Source organism: Scleropages formosus, chromosome 15, assembly GCF_900964775.1.
Source record: "Scleropages formosus chromosome 15, fSclFor1.1, whole genome shotgun sequence".
Lineage (NCBI taxonomy): Eukaryota > Metazoa > Chordata > Actinopteri > Osteoglossiformes > Osteoglossidae > Scleropages > Scleropages formosus.
This window is the reverse complement of record NC_041820.1, coordinates 25,628,870-25,649,241: the sequence shown is the minus strand read 5'-3', so window position 1 is coordinate 25,649,241 and position 20,372 is coordinate 25,628,870. Positions and strand designations below refer to the sequence as shown.

The 20,372-nt window shown below is 44.6% G+C and overlaps 1 protein-coding gene across 2 annotated transcripts; it reads right to left on the bottom strand.

The window, feature by feature from the left end:
- Positions 1 to 73: 73 nt before the first annotated feature.
- Positions 74 to 11,930, bottom strand: klhl28 (kelch like family member 28). 2 transcript variants are annotated; one of them, XM_018764105.2, is made up of 6 exons: positions 11,822 to 11,930; positions 9,529 to 9,789; positions 8,571 to 9,208; positions 6,927 to 7,370; positions 5,420 to 5,628; positions 74 to 4,924 (listed from the first exon to the last, which is right to left on the bottom strand). In XM_018764105.2, exons 2-6 carry the CDS (start codon positions 9,787 to 9,789, stop codon positions 4,761 to 4,763), a joined length of 1,716 nt encoding a protein of 571 aa, XP_018619621.1. In that variant the 5' UTR covers positions 11,822 to 11,930; the 3' UTR covers positions 74 to 4,760. The 2 variants fall into 2 exon arrangements, with proteins under 2 accessions (XP_018619621.1, XP_018619622.1); XM_018764106.2 differs by lacking the exon at positions 11,822 to 11,930 and adding an exon at positions 11,214 to 11,384.
- Positions 11,931 to 20,372: the final 8,442 nt, after the last annotated feature.

The window sequence follows — 20,372 nt, the reverse complement described above, 5'->3', positions numbered from 1 at the left end:
ATGCAACTTTTTTTTTTTTTTAAGGGAATAAAGCTATTTTTTTATATCCATTTCTCTCTGCTCTTATCCTGGTTGTGTGTACAGCATTTAAACAAATAGTCTTCTTTCAATGGGGCATGTGAGTAATTTATAAAACTTACTCTAGGAGCAGCATAATACCTTCCTTTCTTATTTTTAATTACATAAGCAAGGCATGAGTTTGACAACCTCTGATAGCTGTGGGAATAGTGATATTTCAACAAAGGATCTGTTCTAACTGGTTAGGAATGCAACGGGAATATCTCAAAATCAACAACTTTTTTAAGGCAGGCATTTATTTAGTGTTTAAACTGGGTACAATCGATCCACACACAAAAACAGACTGGGTGGGTGTATGCTCAGAAAAATCTTGACAGAACATGAAAGAAGAAATACTGCTCCTAAACCTATGTAGTTTGTTAGTTCAAGCAGTAATCCAGAAGGTATAAAACTCAGGATTATCACCTTACCTCCACTTCAGGCAGGCTCAGGGGGAACATAAGGGAACCTGACTGGTAAATTTGGCTAAACTAACATCTGCCTCAAAAGTTTCAGCAACAGTGGAACGACATTATGAACCCAGGGTAAACAGTCCTTCCGGCATCCAATAAGTGTATTTTTTTCTTCTCTCCCTGTTTATTGGTAAAAACAAGCACTTCGGTGTAAAGATGGCAAAACAGGGTCAACGTGAGGCCATGATATATGGGGAGATGACTGCACATAGTGCTACACCAATACACCTCCCAAAGTTTTGCAGTTTCACACTTCCACATACAGTCATAAAAACACTTCTTTAAAAGTGCAAAAGCATCATCTAAAGAGAGGTGTCAATGTCTGCAAGGTTCTTCCTCTCACAGAACAACGATGGCTACGAGAATGGAGTCCGTTCAGGATGTGTCAGGTTAAAACTTCAAGGACATGGCTTGGCATCCAATGAGATGGCAGGAGGTCTAAAAGCAGGCAGGTTTTCAACACACCTTTAGTAACGAAAGAAGGGGTCAGGTCTGAAGACCAGTTTCAGGATGAAATCATGAAGCCAAGAAAAAAAAAAAAAAAAAAGCACACCCCGGAAACTGAATAGCGCACAACAATCAGGCATCAACCTTTCGCAAAGCCCCAACATCTTAGTGACAATTTCAGGACAGAATGATCATCTCACATTCAGACCCCATCAAGCTCATAAACCTCTACAAAGGAGCTACGAAGCAATGAGCAGCGGCCTCTTGCTGCTAAACCAAACTTATGGCTGAAGACCAAAACTGGACAGGTTCGAAATGCTTGTTTCAATAGGTCATCTTGATTACAAGCACAAGATAACTGGAACAATTCTTGACAAGTTATGCAATGTATGTAACATGCATGGGACACTAAATGACAAGACCTTTCATGAAGTGAACTTGTAAAAATATGGACAACTGAAGCTAACTTGGCGAGACAATTTAAAATTTACAAGGATAACATTTTACGTGCAAAGACAAGTTCATACATTTTCATCCAAGCACATTCAAATAAACAATTAAAACATCCAGCAAACGCAGATTAGTGGATTGTTATATTACGACTGCAATCTCGGTAATTTCTTTCAGTGCCACAAACACTAATGACAGTGACTGAAGACAAAATGAGCTGGTAACTGATAACATCGTAAACAAAGTTACCATGGGTGGTATTCAGCACATAAGTGTCCTAACGCCTCCTCCTCAGCCACAGTAAGCTTCATAACCCACCTGGGGGAGTTGGCCAAAGGAGCCTGGCTGACTGCAATCAGTCATGATGGTCAACATTAAATGCTGGCTCTACTGGTCTGGGCTGCTGGATGGCTCACCGTGGACCTCCCTTCAGAGAGCTGCGGTTCAGGAACAGTCTTTGGACCAGCACAATCCCACACCATGGGGACACCAAGGAGGAGTCTGTCTGCTGAGATGCCAATGGCCAACACCAGTCTCATTTTGCAAAAAGCAGGCACGATAACCTGACATTCAATACAACTACAGCGCCAAACCTTTGTATGGAAAACATGGCTCTCCCCAGTACATCTGCTGAGAAATGTGTAAAGGGGGGAATAATAATACATTTAAAAATTAATAAATAAAAAAATCTGTTTTACACTAGTCACATGGAAACACTGTACAATCCATGTAACTTGTGATCATGTCCTAAACTGTGCTCAAGGAGCTAAGTTACATTAAACTGATGAAAAACTAATTGCAATCACTGAATATTCAGGAACTAGGCAATTAGGTCTCTTAAGAGAGCATAAGTAAATTAAAATCTGTAAGTATACTATGCATTTGGGGACCCATCCAAAGTTAAGTTCATTTTCAGCTGACATTTTGCACATTAAAACATAAGCTGTGACTTAGTTTTCCTACAACTACGATCAAACAAGTGTTCATGGTTTCTCTTATGATATAAAGCAGCAGAGGCTATGAAATTCAATGAAAAAGCTACAACTGTATCAAAAAAAAAAAAAAAAAGCCCACAGAGGCTGACAACACAGAACAACATGCACAATGACACAGAATTGCATCTTTTGAGGAATCCCTCAAACTCAACATTAAAAGACTTATTGCACTGACCAAATGCTTTTGACTCCTAATTCATAAGAATATTGAAAGTATGCACAAACAAACAAACAATCTGACTGGTGATTGCAAGGCAGAGCTATGTTAAACTTCTAGGCATGCAGACATCAACATACGACGCAGCATTTTTTTAAACATGTGGTCATTTACTTTTATTATACCTGTCCCTGAACATAATTTAATAACAATATCACACGGGTAAACACAAATAATATGTATATATCCTAATTATCAATAATATAATCCCAGTTGTTCCCCCACATATTCTGTGTCTGTTACTATGGCCCAGCATGCAGCTTCAGTTAGAAGAATCAGTGATCAGACCTACAGTGTCTGCCTTACCTCTTTAGGCCCGGTGTGCACCGTGTTTAGAGTAAAACATGGTTCTCTGGACACTGATTGGGCTTGGGGCTCTGCTACAGCTAGCCCCTCACTGCATGATGCTACATGTACACAAGTGCTGATGTGACCTCCTCACTGAGACCCACAGCAGCTGGGCGGAGGTGAAAGAAGTTGTGTGTGACTTTCCAAAGCAGGGCTAGATGTGAACGCCCACTCATCACCCAGGGGTTGAGCTCCACTACCACGAGTGCACAACGCTTTGGCCAGCAAGGTGGCGGTAGCTTTGCCCTCTCAAGTGAGACTAGAGTGTGATATCAACAAAACTGTAAATCCCAGTAATGAAGCAGACAATCCTTCTTTTGACCATCACCGTGATCCTCAATGACCACTACATAACAGAGAAAGAAAAGAAGGCCGGGCACTGAAGAACGGACATCGCCTTCTTTTCACAGCCTCAGCTATGGACCCCGCATAGTTCAAATTACTATGATATTCAAAGTATTCAGGGCAGAATCCTCCAGATCTGCAGGTCTGTGGTTCTCCAGCAATTAGAGTTCCTTGCAACTGAGCATAGTCCTTTACTGTAGGGGCAAGCCCCCCCTCTATTTTTCCTTCTCATACACACAGGCACACACAAAGGTAAAACAAACCTTAGGAAAAACGGAAGGTAATTCATGCAGAGTGATGCATCACACAACCCAAGAGACATCAGACAGCTTGATCCTGAATCCTTAAATAGCACCAGTTAGAGTATTGTGTTCAAAAACTCCCTCTGCAATGGTTTTTGTGCTGGAAATGTTCTCACTCTGCGAGACGTGTACAACTGGAAAAAACACAGGAAATGACTAGTGGTCTATCGCTATGAAGCCAAAGAACTGAATGGTTTCCATTCCATTAAGACCACTAATCAATGTGCAACTAACACACCTGGGAGCAAACAAGCTCCACGTCTCATTCCTGTTGAACCATCAGCCACGTACCGGTTTAGTCCCCGAAGAGCACATTGGCCTTAGGGATTCGGCATCATTTTATAGGCTTCCCAGTCTTTCCTTTATCCCAACCTTCTCAACAAAGACAAATACACATCCACTAACTAGTAAACCAGTGCAGAAAACATTTACAGGCAATGCAGTAGAGGATATACTTTTATATATATTTTTCATTTCAGCTATTTACAGGAGAGAAAAAAAAACAGCCCTTTTAAAGTGAGTATAATTTTTTTTTTTGTCTTCTTTATACTTTGTTGTGAAGCACTGGTTCATAGATCTGAACCAATAAAGTATGATTTACTAGCTTTGCCTGTGTATGTCTCTCTCGTGCGCTCTCTCTCTCTCTCTCACTCACACACACACACACACACACACACACACACAAGAGCTTGGCAGGTTGCGAGCTCAGAGTTGCGCCTCAACCATTTGGTTTGCATGGCACTCGGAGCAGTACAGCGCTTGCTCTTGGCCAAACACATCTACGATCTCAACAGAAGGTGATCCTTTTAGAGAATCAAGGGACAGGATTCTACCGCAAATCGCTGCCGAATGCTTCAAAGAACTAGAGAGCCCACGTCCGAGTTGCCTGCGTTTGCGGGGTCCTCGACTTCGCATCTCTTTCCTTTGGATCTTCCCTTAGCCTCCGTCCCCAGTGGACTTCATCTGCATGGTTCACGAGTTGTGTCCCTTCAGACTTACGCTCAAACACTAGCCATTTTCCCCTCCTCGGTCCCATAAACACAAACAGAAAGAGGCTATAAAAAACAATGAAAGGAAAGCAAAACTGTCGCCTTCCCTTTTGGAGTCCTCAGCCATGTAACCAAGGTCAAAGGGCAGTCAGACCAAAATTACAACGGCAGTACTTCATACCGCTGGAATCCAACCAGGTGTCCATGATGGGGTCATAGCGTTGGACAGTGTTTAGATATGATGACCCCGAGTGACCTCCCACCACATAGAGGTAGTTGTCGACAACGGCAGAGCCCACTCCTACAGCAGACACAAACACAGAATGCGGTTAATTCATTTGGCCTTTTTTCCCTCCCCCAACTTGTTTTGAGCTGCAAATCCATTGAAAATGTCTATCTTTCAGAATGCAGAGATATCCCTGGGATAGTGACAAGTAGTTAGAGCTGCAGTGGCAGGAATACAAGAGCCTTCAGAAATGAAGGACCAATACATGTCTGAAACTTTGGTGTCCACCTACCATATTTGTTTAAAACAATTTAAAAAAGGGTTAAAAAAAATTAAAAAAAAAAACTGCAGAGCTTCTTAGAAAACCATTTTTTCCTTAACCAGTGCATTTTTCCCCCAAATCATACCTTCAAGGTACTGTTACTAAATCAGGGAATCGAGTTGCTGACATTTCTGTAACTCATAAAGAGTCATAAACAATAAATAGCACCATTGTTGGGCTAAGAATACCTACAACATATTCAGTGACCCTTCCACAGAGCTTTACCCATAATGCTGTGCAACACTCACCGGTTCGTGGTTCATTCATGGGCCGGCACGCTGTCCACTGGTTCTGGTGTGGGTCGTACCGCTCGATACTGGACAGGTGAGAGACCCCATTGTGTCCACCCACCACAAATATGAAGCCCAACATAGCGCCTGCTCCAAAGTTTATTCGTTTGTCTGCCATGGGAGCCACCATTTCCCAAGTGTCTTTGCTGGGGTCATACCGCTCCACACTGGAAGAGGGAAGGATCAGTGAGCTACAGAGGTTCTGACTCAGACCGGGGGGGATAACATAGCTGAAAAGCATGTCTTTCAACATGTGCTGACTGGTTTCAATCAAAGTATTCATCAAACTTTGATTTGCAAGCATTTTCCATTTTGCCAAGTTCCACGATTCAATTCTTATGAAGAGTTTAGAGACATTAAAACAAGCTTAATCAGGAAAATGTAAATGTAACATATGCTGCAATGAATTGGAACTCTGTCCATGTTATGTCCCATCCCATGCTTCCATTGACTCCAAATGGTTAAGTGGTTAGTGAAAATGGATAGATGGAGATAAAGAAAAATCTTCACAGCTACACAAATCCCCATCTTTAATGTCATCAGGTCCATGCACCTCATCAGTCATCATATTTTTTAATAAACCTGTGTGTGTTGCCTGAGGGTTCAAACGGCTGCACACATCACACCACACAAACAAAAGCCCCAAAAGGCTCCCTATCCAAACACTCATCCCACAGAAGGTTCTGCAGTCTAGGAGACAAAGTAAAACAACACAGATGTCCTCTAGGGAGACTGCCAGAAAGGGTTTGGAGCCTTGGGCAATAGGAGAGAAAACCTTCTCAAACTCAGAGACAGCCTGCACCCACAGGACAGACCGCAAGGTTCTGTGAAACGGCAAAGACTCTCCACTGTCGACCCTATTAAAAAAAAAAAAAAAAAAAAAAAAAAAAAAGGGTTCTACTGGAAAAAAATCTTGTTCCTCTTGCTTTCATGTTAAGTTAAATACAAGATAGGACAGCATGGTGGGACATCTATCAAAAGTGCAGCTAGAGGACATGGCTTCAATCCCCGCTTGGTCTGTGTTTGCACGTAAATGAACAGTCTGAGTTTGCCTCTTCTTCCTGTGTCTGCGTGGGTTTCCTCCAGCTGCTCTGGTTTCCTCCCACAGTGCAAAAAACAACTTTCAGGTCAATTGGTAACTCTAAACTGTCTGGTATGTGTGAGCATTACACTGCTGTGGGGCACAGATGAGAATGTTTGTAGGTACCGTACTGCACTGCAGTACAGTGTGTTTAGCGTGATAAGTCACCTTGGGTGAGAAGGCGTCAGGTAATCGTACAGTGTTCTGCTACACGAATAAATGCAAAAGTAAGATCTGACGTGGTGAGCTACCCATTGGCGGCACTGTTTGAAGAGGGGTTAAGGGCAGAGGAAGCAAGAAGCAAGAGTGTGTTCATACACAAACGCACAGACGCACACTAATGTGCCTACAGGGCACCCTGCCAAATTTCCAACTTCATCTTACCTATTCATGTGGGCGGGTCCATACCCACCGATGGCATACACCATGCCATCCAGCACGGCAGTGGAGAAGCAGCTGCGGGACTTGGTCATGGGTGCCACGGGCTGCCACTCCTTCACCTTAGGTACGTACTTCTCTACAGACTGCAGGTAGTACTGGCCATCGTAGCCGCCGAGGGCATAAAGTTCACCAGCCAGCACTACCACACCGAGTGTGCAGCGGCACTCGGCCATGCGCTCCACTGTGGACCAGGTGTTGGTATCGGGGTCCCAGCTCTCCACTGTGCTCTCATGCCGCCGGTAGCTGATGCCCTGCCGCATATGCGTGGCAATACCTCCCACCACGTACACCTTCTGGTCGAGCACAGCGACGCCAAACTCGCAGCGAGGCACACTGAGTGGCGCCACCCCAATCCACGAGTCCGTCTGCGGAAAGTACATCTCCGTGCTGATAGGAGGCAAATCAAATGAGAGAGAGCTGTGAAAAACCAGCTTCCTTCTGCACTGCATTCACCAAGGAACAGCATGCTGCATACACTGATGACATCTTAACAATATTGTGACAGTAAATCCAGTGACCCTTTAGAAAATCATGAAGCAAATTATAAGCTGCCAGTGGAAAGAAACCTAACTGTCTTTAAACATATTTTAGGCTGGGGGAAAAAACACTCAGCTGCCCAAGAGGAACTTGAGGTTTTGAACTCTGCAGCCATCATCAGCCAGAGCATTCAAACAAACCACCAGCTGAGTTTCTTTTAAAAATGCAAATCAGGCAGAGCTGGTCCAAAGGAGGCATTCTTTGTTCTGCTGCGCAGCGGACTTCTGCCAGTCACTATTTTGCAGACACTTCAAGTGCAAAAAACACACTAGTGTCTATGAGGCCTCTCAAATGACACAAAACAATTCCTTAACAGAGATTAAGCTTGAAAGTACTCCATTAAAAAAACAGTTCTGCCTTGCAGATCTCATTATCAAACTGTAAACAAGACAAACATTTTACTGCCCTTGGACATTGAACTGAGAACAAGTAGTTCTAAAGCTGGCCCTTCATGGGACATCGAAGGCATCTGCCAACCACATCCAAGTATGTGTCAAGCCACTAGACCCTCTTCATCTCTCCCCTTCCCCTCCCCTCTACACAGTATGACCCAACACAATGTCAGAGAGAAAACTTGGGTGGCCAGTGCAACAAAGAGGCAGGATGAAAAGTTAAACTGTCTTCAAAATTGTTATGTCTTCAAAAGTACGAACATGTTGCTCATCATATTTTTTAAAACTGATAAAGGACAACATTTTAAAAAATAAAAAAAAGCATGCATTTTTCGAGAAAAGCATTTTAGATACTCATTAGATGAAGAAACCTTCCACAATTCCTACAGAACACTGTTTCAGAGAATTAGAACAAAATTAACATCATCATCGGCTTCAAACAGGAGCCGCAGTTAATCTCATTGGCTAAAGCTCCCATGAGAAGAAATCCAAGTATCTGCCTCTTGGGCCTGTGGCTAGCAGACTGGTTCAAGGCTTGGTACTTGACAGAAAAGGCAACCGCAACAGATGCTCTGGGATGACGTGTTTCCATAAAGACCAACAACTGCATTGCCCACCCCAACAATCACAATGGCACAGAGCAGCAGAGCAGCCTCACCTGTCGAGAGTGGCAAACAGGCCTGCCTTGCCTCCCACGGCGAAGAGCACCTTAGGAGCACAGCGTGGCCGGGTGGACAACACAGTCTGATAGGAGAGCCTGTGCTCGGGCATGAAGTGATACTTGAGAGCCTCATTGAGCAGGTGCTTGCAGGCGTGATCATCACGGATCAGGTGGTTGGCCTCATAGAGGCGGGTGAGGAACTTGACGCTGAGCAGAGGCAGACGTACACAGTGCAGCAACTGAGCAAGGTGCTGCTGCCGCTCTGTCACGTCATATTTAATCCAGGACTCCAGGGCATAGAAGACTGTCTCTTCTGTTACTACCTTCAGGCAGTCGTTGGAGACAATCTCATCCAGTTCAGCTCGGGTGAGTTCGAAGAACTCCTCCGTCTGGCACACCTCTTCAAAATTCTGGCAGATGAATTTGGTGGCTGCCATGCACAGGTCATGACACCCATAGGTCTCAGCAAAGCGGGAGATACCGATGCAGTTGCCGGCATCCAACTGACTCTCCAGGAAGGCACAGCACTCCTTCAGGACGAGCTTCACTTGCAGTAGATTGGCTGCTGGGAGCAACGACTCTACTGTATCCTGAGAGATGAACACCGTGCCCGTGTAGGCATACTCTACAATGGCCTGCAAGGCAGAGAGGACATTTTGTCTATTACTTATATTTACGCCTCCTGACTGCATTTCACAGGTCAAGCATTGCATTTATCACAACTATTAATATCACAACCACCACTAACTGCAGACTGGCAATTTAAAGTAAGTCATGGAATGCAAATAATCATGTTCTCCACAAAAGTACAGATAGGAAAATTGATACCATGCAAATACTGCAGATGTCCCCCATGCCATGGTGACTACAGTCAAGAACAATGAAGTCTCACTCTGGTACCAAACAGCTCACTGTTACGAAGTGCACAAAGTAAAACTGCAAAAGACTTCCAAACCTGAAGGGCAGCCTCATCGATGCACTGGAACTCCACCTCGGAGTTCTCCTTCTCTGACAGGTTTCCCGTGAACATGGCCTTGAAGTATGGACTAATGCTGGCGAGCACTACCTTGTGGGCATGGATCTTGGAATTGCCCACACGCAGCACTATATCACACAGCTCGCGGTCCTGCCGGAGCATCTGGAGGCCCTGCAGCAGCTGTTCTGAATGCGGTCTCGTCAGGCTGGCAAGCATGTATGACTGGGCCTGCTGGTCCATCTGTCCGTTCAAATGTAAAAATAAAAAAGTCATAATTACCAGTGGCAAGATTAACAGTCCCTGCTAGACAATTGTGCGGAAAAAAATTACAGCTAACCCTGTAAAAAAAATCCTTTAATGCTGTACAATGTGTTATTCTACAATTAAACACAAACAAAGTTTAAGTGCTTTCTCCAAGCCTTCGGTTCAGAGCAAGTTCACGAAATTAGGACAACAACAACTCCGTGACTACTACATTTCCCATTTATTAAATTACAAGTAGTACAACAGAGAAGTATCTATACTACATTAAGGTGAACATCTGCATATGTGGGAGCCAGTTTAGGGCTAAAAAGAGTACAAACACAGTTACTTGAAGACTAGATAACATTCACATTCCTATCTCAGTGCTCAGTTTGCACTGCTCTGTGTGATTAGGGCTACTCGTCACCTAAGGATCAACCATTCTAAAGCAGGAAATTAAATTAGTGGGACAGCGCAGAAAGAACTTTATTAGCTAATACAGCTCAACTATTACGATTTCCCTCCATGAAAATTCTATTTCAAATCTACAGTCACAATAGACTGGAAAAAAGGCAACATTCACAGATTTATTCAATCAATGTACTGTAAAAACTATGCACAAATGACAGTAGAGGCAACGGTCTGTCTATATTTAGAATTTACTCAGAAAAGCAAGACGGCACCAATAGGCAGCCAACATATTAAGCACCTGCAAAGGACAATTATCACCTTTAAGAGTTTTGCTTACATTTATGTTGCTTCTGCGGAATATCACTAAAACCCCAAGAAATAATATATCCATTAGACTTTGAAAACAAAAAAACCCAATATGCAAGACATCTTGTAAAAGTCTAAATGCAACTCCTTTATAAATTTATTTCACATTATTATATTTAGGCCATTCTGCACAGGTTTTCCTCGGCAAAAGCCCCTTTGCATTTATGGCTATTTATTTTACCTCTGCTCTGATAAAATATTTAACATAACCAGATAATTTTGCTAGAAAGGGATGGTTATCTATTGTCTTTCTTTAAGGCTAGCATGTCTAGATCTGAGATTTCAAATCTTCAGTCACACTAGTGAAGAGCTTTTTAATGTGCCGAGGTAAGGATCCATTTACTATTCATTTACTGTTTCCATACTGCTGACTAATTAATACACTTTTCATTTACTGTTCAATGTTTAACTGATCATAAACTGTCAGTTACTGTTACATTCATGCTTGTTTACTGATCATAATACTCTTACATTAATGTTTGTTTACTGATCATATACTGTTACATTACTGTTTGCTGACCATAGTCAGTCACTGCTGGTGAACTATACAAAATGTTTAATTACGGTTTTGATACAGCTCATTTGCTCTTCAGTTATTGTTCATACGCTCTGCACACACTGTTCAGTAACTCTTCACTACTCACTTTATTGCCAGTTATTGCTTGTTGACTGTTCAGTTACTATATTCCGTTGTTCCGTTATTCTTTGCTGTTCAGTTATCCATCAATGATCAGTAAGTGTTTTACTCTGTTCAGCAACTTCGCTCACTCACTGTGCTGCTGTGCCAAAAAAAGGCACACGGCGCTCTTACACATGATGATAAACAACCCGTTAAGTTGAACGAGGCCGTTTCCAAGGAGGGAGCAACGCGGGGCGCTCAGGAAAAGGCGCGCAGCGCGCGCGCGCACGGCCGGGGCTCGGAAACGGGGAAGTGACAACATGAATGTCGGCTACGAGGCGAGGAGGAGCCCCGTGCCCCCGTCACACACTGACTGACTGAGCCCACAGTGCTCGGGCAGCGCTCACTCACAGCACGAAACCGCTAACTCCACTTGACTCGTAGCTCAGCCAAGACGACACACACACACACACTGACTGTCAGTCACTCACGTCAGTCAGTGGTCGCACGAATAGCTAACGGTAACAGCCCAGCAGCAGCTAGTTAGTTCAAGACAAGAGCTAGCAAACCATTCGAGCTTGCACTGCCAAAGGAAACGGGTAAATATACCGGCGGAATGCAGGAGAAAGGTACCTGTGGCGCGGAACCTTCGCTGTGTTTTCTTAATCGGTGTTTCAGGGACGAACGCGAGCAGCAGGAAACGCGAGCGTCTGCAGGGGAAAACAAACAGAAAACAGGTTGGGCTGCGTCACTTCCGGTAAAGGGCCACCGCCGCTGCCGCGAGGACACGGCTTCCGCCACATCGACACGAGGCTTGTGTGGCTTACGTCACTGACGCGCGCAGAACGAGCTAAATGTGCCAACGGAGACAAGCGCGGTTCTCCATGATCTGAGAAAGTTGGGACCCCAGTGCTGTTTAGTGGCTCATAGTGAATTGACGACAGATGTTTGGGAACAGTGGTTTTAAAGGAGCACCCCTGTGCCCTCTGTCTATTTACATTTATTCACTTAGCAGATGATTTTCTCCAAAGCAACTTCCAATGAACTCTATGTAGTGTCATCAGCCCACACACCTTAGTCACCAAGGTGACTTACACTGCTAGATACACTACTTACACTGGGTCACTCATCCATACATCAGTGGAACACACACACTCACTCTTTGTCACTCATGCACTATGGGGAACCTGGACAGCATGTCTTTGGACTGTGGGGGAAACCAGAGCACCCAGAGGAATCCCACACAGACACAGGGAGAAAATGCAAACTCCACACAGACTGAGCGGGATTGAACCCACGTCCTCTCACACCACTCAGGTGCTGTGAGACAGCAGCGCTACTTGCTGTGCCACCATGCTGCCCATTTCTAGCTGTGTAGCCCAAATAAAGTTATTTGAAACTGTTGGTAACTCCAACTGCACTTGTAAAAAAAATTAAGCCAGGCATTTCAACCGCATGGAGCTCAAGACGCTGGTTACGGCCTGGTTACAAAACCATCAACGGATCTGCTCCACAATACCTACAAGACCTCATCACTCTCTGTGCTCCTCCACCTCTGCCCATTTGGTGGTGGTGCTTGGCACGAAGGCTTTTGGTTCTGTTCCGATCTTGGCGGAATGACCTCCCGCTCTCACTCAGAACTGCTGAATACTGTCAACATTCAAAGTTTGTTAGTTCTTCCCACGTCGGTTGACATATTGGGTAATGAGTGTTCTCCAATGGCGGGGGGTGCGATGGAGCAGTGGGTTGGACCACAGTCCTGCTCTCTGGTGGGTCTAGAGTTCGAGTCCCGCTTGGGGTGCCTTGCGATGGACTGGCGTCCCGTCCTGGGTGTGTCCCCTCCCCCTCCAGCCTTACGCCCTGTGTTACCGGGTAGGCTCCGGTTCCCCCGCGACCCCGTATGGCACAAGCGGTTCTGAAAGTGTGTGCGTGTGTGTTCTCCAATGGGCTGTGTTGGCAGCAATGATCTCAGCATCTGTCTATTTCATGCTCATGGTCTTGAGGTCTTCTCGAAAGGTGGAACGCCGCGTTTTTAGCGGTCGACCCTGTTTGCGCTTTCCCTTTGGCGGCACCCATCGCATCGCAACCTTCGGAAGTCTCCGGTCAGGAAGTCGCAAAATGTGACCCGTATTCATTGTTCAGAAACAGTGTCTTCCAGCTGCAGCAGACCCATACGTTGATCGGTACTACACAAGGGTGTGTGATGTTTTCATAAATAAACGTAACATGAACACACTTTTGAATGGACGTCGTCACCTTCTCCAGGAGCGTATACCGTTTCCCTAGGAACAAACCATGGGTCACAAGTCACCTGAAAGCTGAGAAGAAGTGAGCCTTCAAGGCAGGCGGCAGTGTGAAAGTGAATGTGGTGCAAGGAGAGCTGAGGGGGAGGATCAGGGATGCCAAGGAAGAAGGCGGAAGACAAGCAGAGACGGAATGAGAATGTGTGGGAGATGTCATGGGCTCTGAAGAACATCACTGGCCTAGAAGCACTCCAACGGCCGCTTAGTGGAGATTGGCCACAATGAGGCCAAAGAGTTAAACAAGGTTCTCAAGGGGTTTGACAAAGGGCACCCTTCATCTCTTCAGCCCACCAATTCGGACCTCTGGATATTCTGTACTCCCACATCTTCCCTCCCATCCAAGTACGAGGAACTCTTCACACCAACCATGTCAGCAATACCACGACTACCCCCCTACATACTGGTTCGCACATCAACACTACTTTATTCTTTGCTGTCATCGCCCTCCTACTACCACCCAGCCACCCTGGATGGTTCAGATGTTCAGGTGTTTGCCGAGCTTGGCATTCGGACTGCAAACTTTTCATCACCAGTCAAGGTGACATCTGATGATCTGATGATGTCACCTCGACTGGTGATGAAAGGTCTGCAGTCCGAATGCCAACCTCGGCAAACACTTGAACATCTGAATCAACAACCCAAGCTACGAACACCATCAATCTTCTCTACCATTTCTAACCCTGGATGGTCTTTCACATCCCAGCAGGTGAGGGAGTTGCTAAGGAAACTCGGCAAGGGCAAAGCTCCAGGGCCCAGTGGCATCAGTCCAACCGTGATGAACATGTGTGCTGAGAATCTACTTGACAGCGTATGTTCAACCCGAGCCTGAGCCTGAAAAGGGTTCCAGTGAAGTGGGAAATATCCTGCTTGGTTCCAGTTGCTGAGGAAGGTCAACTGTCAGCTTTACTTAACTACCAGCCAGGTGCTCTGACTTTACATATCATGAAGACCCTTGGAAGGCTGGTCTTCCAAAGCAAACATCTTGATCAAAACTTTAAAACTTTGATCAAGACCCTACGGGACCCAGTCTCGTTTGCCTAGAAGGATCATGGAGGAGTGGGTGCTGCAGTCATCTGCCTGCTGAACAAAGCCTCTTCCCACATGGGCAAGGCAGGAACTTCTCCTGTGCCTTCAATACAACACAATGGGCTCTTGGTCAATGCATGTAGATAGATCCACTGTATCCTGGACTACTGTATCATGGGACATGAGCAGCACAGAGGCGCTGGGGGAGCAGTTTCAGAGACCCTTTTGTTCACCTCACACACCTCAGGATGTTTTCGATGGCCATCCATGGAGAGAAAGTGGAGATTGTGGCGATGTACAAGTACCCAGGGGTTCACTCCGAAGACGGCCTGGAGGGATCCCTCAACAGTGAGCCTGTGGCAGGGATGTGACTGTAATGGTGGTCCCCAGAAACTGAAACGACTCTGAGAGATACAGCCTGGCCATTGGTTTCCAGGGGGCCAAGCAGGAGGTTGTCTGCTGAAGCTGACCGGCTTCTCCACTGTGTTGATGGAGAGTTTGACGGGTCCTGCTCTCTGGTGAGTCAGGGGTTCGAGTCCCACCGGGGGTGCCTTGTGAAGGGCTGGCGTCCCATCCTGGGTGTGTCTCGTCCCCCTCCAATCTTGGGCCCTGTGTTGCTGGGTTAGGCTCCGGATTGCTGCGACCCCCCTTGGGACAAGCGGTTTCAGACGGTGTGTGTGTGTATTTCTATGCAGTCATTTGTGTAAAGAGAGAAGAGGAGAGGTGAAAGAACACAGCCCTGGGGGTTACCCATGCTGATGGGCATCGGATCGAAAAGATGATGGCCGGGGTCTCGTTCTGCCTCCTTCTTGTCCGGAAGTTTGTAATCAACTGACAGGTACTGCGGTACAGTTTGCTGGGCTAACTTGCTGTTGTAGTGTTTAGGGCTGCTGTCTTTGGACCTGAAGCTCACAGGTTTGAATCCCACCTCCACCTGTAGTACCCCAGAGCAAGGCACTTACCTTAAAGTTGCTGCAGTAAAAAACTGCCCAGCTGTATAAAAGGGTAAATAATTGCAAGCTGCTTTGGAGAAAAGCATCAGCTCAATGAATAAATGTAACCTGGGGCAATGCCCTTTGGGATTAATACAGTTACTGTTAATCAATATAACCAAAATATTTATCTTTCTATCACTCTAAACATGCAAGTAGGCTTAGAAGTGAAGAACTCTCAGCTGTAAAACGAAAGCCCTGCTGTAGTACCTCTGGGAAGGTAGCTGACCTGCACCATCCATCCAAGATCAATAACTGCGTTCCTGAAGCGTCTGGAGACGGAGCGAGATTCAAACCCACGTTTAAACATGAGGCACAGTGGCACAGGGCATAGTGTGGGTGCATCATGGGGTCATCCCCCAGCTTTCCTCTGAACTGGTGGCTTTAAACTGCGTGTAGGGTGAGCGGATGTAGGGTCGTAGGGTGAGCGTCCCTACGATGGACTGGTGCCCCACCTGGGGTGGCACCCTGCCCAGCCTAGCACCTTCTGCTTCCGCCATAGGCTCCGGACCTCTGCGCCGTGCCTCAGGATAAGTGCTTCTGGACAGTGAGCGATAGAGTGAAAACATGCATGACAACAGTATGCGAAAGGCAAAATGTCCCAGGGAGGGCGGGACAGGCACAAGATGTTGCCATGGCAACGCCAACACAACAACCAATATTCAATTCACCCAGCTCCACCATATAGAGATTGCAGGAATAAGAGAGACGCAAGTTAGTGGTGTAACATTAAATAAGTAGGAACAAAAAATGTAACATGCCAGCGCAAACTGAAATGAGAATGCGCGCGGCGCTTGTGAGCATTAGACAGCAAGAGTAGCGACCTTACAAATAAGGCGCGCTGTGGGATAAAAGCAAATCAACGCTGAGGCGCCGCACCAAATGCACCACCAGATGGCACTGTTGTCACGACCTTTTTGGACTCGGTCGTACCAGTAATTAGATACGTTCACGACGCACACACATATGTTTACGCGCCCTAGAAAATGTCATATAAATTAAACAACAGTTATAAGCGTGGGATATACGCGGTTAAGAGAAATGAAAGCTTCTATTGCCCTAGCTTTTTTAGACTGTCCGTTTGTTTTTCGCTGCTGTGGCTAATAATCCGTCGTAAATTTAGTGGTTTAAATAAGCGCTTTAGAAAATAGGTGCGTTTATTAAACTGGCTGTAAATTACAGTAAGTGGTAAGGGGGCTTCAAAGCGAAAACGTATTTCAAGGTTCAATACACTTCAGTTTCCTCCTGCTTCTCCCGTTGAGGGTCGCGATTTAACTGTAACGTGACGTGTTCTGTATTGCGGACACGAGCCTACAACTCCCATTTTCCTGTGCGGCAAATTGCATTTATATCCGGGGTCATGAACCTTCACGTTGCCATGGAAGCAATCCGATTGCGACATGCAGGAGTCGCCATTTTGATGTCGCCTAGCGATGGGGATGCCGCGTCTCCGTAATGGACCTCAAGATGGAAACCTCGCAGAAAATAGCCGCGCTTTCGCGACACTCCCAAAATATCTACATTCCTGATCTCCCTACGTGACGTAACACTGGCAGACTTGCTGTATCCGATGAAGCAAAACATGGAGCATAGTCCGTCGTTTTGTAATATAATCTAGCTCACAAGAAGTCGTGAAAAGTGGAAGGAGCTCAGATTCGCTCTTCGTGATGGACATACTCTGTTACAGGCAGTGTCCGTGGGAAACGCAGTAACATTTTTACATGTAGGGCTTTGGCAGTTTACAGCAGGCCTCCAGTTTACTGTTGGATTTCATAACTCTGTAAATCCACACAGTAAAATCTTAATAACACAGCTGTCCTTCGTTTTAGTTGGGTCAGACTATGTAAGAACCAATGATAAACCTTCAATTACATGCCTGTGCAACATTTTTTCAGCACCTCGCTGCCTCTTCAGTTTCCTTTATTATCTATACAATCAATAAAAGTGACAAAATGGACACATACTTCAATTTATTTGCTGACTAGGTTCTGTAAAAGTCTCGGATACAGCAAAAATAAAATAGAGTGTAAGACTTTCTATTAACTCTGAGCTACATTTCGATTAAACATTTCAAATGACTGTAAAAATTTGCGAGCTCCATAAATCCATTTTTAATGCTGATTGTTGACTGATTTATCCTATAAATGTGCAACATTTGTAATCTTATTAATCATGCACCAACACCAAGAATGAGGTGTGAACACTCTAAATGAGCTGAATCTGGTATCACTTTCCTTCTCTGCTTGAGTAATGACTGGACATGGATGTCTAGGGTATGCAGAAAAACAAATGTTTAGATGTGGAAACGTGAAAAAAATACAATAAAAAAAACAGAAAATGTTCATACCTTTGAATATGGAAAATCTTTGAATATTTCTGACATGAGGAGCCAGAGGATTCTGGTCCTAAAGCAATTTATTACTTGGGAAAAGACATTCGCCAGCCGGATTTCAGTCAGATTTGGTGTAATCATGGAGAATGAGGCAGAATTGTTTCTGTGAAAGGATGAATGATGAAACTGTATGTGTGTTAGTATGTGTAAGAATAGGAGAACACCAACATTCTTCCTTGACCAGATGCACTTTGCATTTTATCTCAGCAGCCTCGTGTTCTCACGTCTGGAATGCTGGAGCTCTGGTATACTGTGGTACAAGCATTGGGAATCCTGGTACCCTGGTACACCGTGGTACTTGTGTTGGAGATGCTGGTACCCAGGTGCACTGTGGTACAAAACCTCAGTCTGTGGCTTGCCGTACTACAGTCAAGTTGTCTCACATACACTTCTGTTATGGATTTTACATGATATACATTGTTTCAATGTGCATTTTGTGTGTGAGCATTGCTAGAAAGGACCTTGCTAAGAGTGAAAGTTGTGGCTGTGATTTAAAGAGTGCAAGAAAAAAATTGGGAAAATTTCTTAAAATATGCCAAACTTGAAGTACAAATGCCATAACACAACTCTCCAGCTGTGTCAGGTAACCCAACAAATGGTATAGCCCCCTAGCACAACACCACCTTCTCAGTACATCTACATTCATTTCTATCGTTTCTCAGCCTTTTGGTTAAGATCAGTGTAGTCCTGTACATCTACATTTATTCATTTATCTAATGCACACACACACCATCTGAACCACTTGTCCCATACGGGGTCGCGGGAGCCTAACCCAGCAACACAGGACATAAGGCTGGAGAAGGAGGGGACACACCCAGGACAGGACACCAATCCATCACAAGACACCCCAAGCAGAACTTGAACCCCAGACCCACTAGAGAGCAGGACAAGGTCCAACCCACTGCGCCACTGCACCCATTTATCTAATGCTTTTGTCTAAAGTGACTGAAAACATCACACTACTCATTTACCCATTGATATTCCCAGATAATTGTAACTAGCACGATTTTTTAGAGTAAATACCTTGCTCACCATCTTTTGGTCTAAAGGCTTAATGCTAACCCGAACCTTAATTCAAACCCTACTAACCCTAACCCTAACCTCAACTCTAACCCTAACCATAATGCAAACGCTACTAATTCTAACTTTAACCCTAATGCTAGCTCTAAGTCTAATGTGAACCTTAGTAACCGTAGTAACCCTAACATTTACACTACTAATCATAAAGTTGAACCTGACCCTAACCTGCATGATTCCTCTATCATTAACGTTAACCGTAACACAACTGCGAGCCCTAGTAACCCTAACCCTAATGCTAATGATACTAACGTTAACCTTAAGACTAACCCTAACCCTAGAAACCCTTACATTAACGCTGCTTATCATGAAGTTAATGCTAACCCTACTAACGCTTAGGCTCATCCTGCTAACTCAAACCCTAACGGTAACTGTAACCAAAATACATAGAAGTACCAGTCCAGAAGTGGTGCCTTTGTTTCTGTATTTTGCTGATTTATACAAAACTTTGTCAAATCTCTTTCCCAGTGCTAACAGTTTGTTTAAAACCATTCCGTAGGCGTCCATAATAAAGTTTGCATTACTAATCTGACCCTGGCAACATATTTTATGTGATTATCATCCACTAAGTGATAGCAGTTCCCTAAAGTCATTGTTTTATAAGCTGGGTGCTTTGCATGGCAGAGGAAGTGCAAATTCTATCTCCCTTAAATTGATGCATTTCGTCATTCTTTTTTTCCCTCTCATTTAAGAACCCGCCACATGCAGTACAAAGAAACAGAGGTGCGTGCCACCGGAAATGACCTTATGTTTTCTCATAAACTGTTTTCTGCTGGGGGGCTGAAGGTCATTGTTTAGGGCAACCTTCGGAATTGATTTCAGTCTGATTTTGAACTGATTTTACCAATCTCCGTCGTTGAATTTTTAACAGTCATTTCAGAATGTGGCGTGATTTTGATTTATTTACGTTGTTCTGAATGTTATTCTAATGTTTTAAGTTTGGTGTCAATAGCACTGAAACCTTTTTATCCTTTAAGGTGATCTCATATGAGTTTTTATACGTGTATGCACACTGCCTGTTATTCTAACGAGGGTGTCTTTTTGTTTAGATGTATTTGCGATTTGATTGTTAGCAGTTTTGCTATTATCTGATATGATGTCACCATCGTTTGTGACAATGATCTGCTTTTAATTGTAATGCCATAGGGATTAAATTAATTTTTAATAAAAAAAACAGGTGTTTACCGTCACCGGTTCCATCTGAACGGATGGGACATATTTTTAACAACTGATTTTCTTTCTGGTTTACTTCTATTTTTATATTTCTGATGAATAATAACCTTAATTCATCAGGCTTGAGATCATGTGATGCACGTCAAATGAACCTGAAGGGAAAGTGAGTAGCCTCACACAACAAGGGATGTTGAATCATTTGCCAATCTGTGACGAAAAAC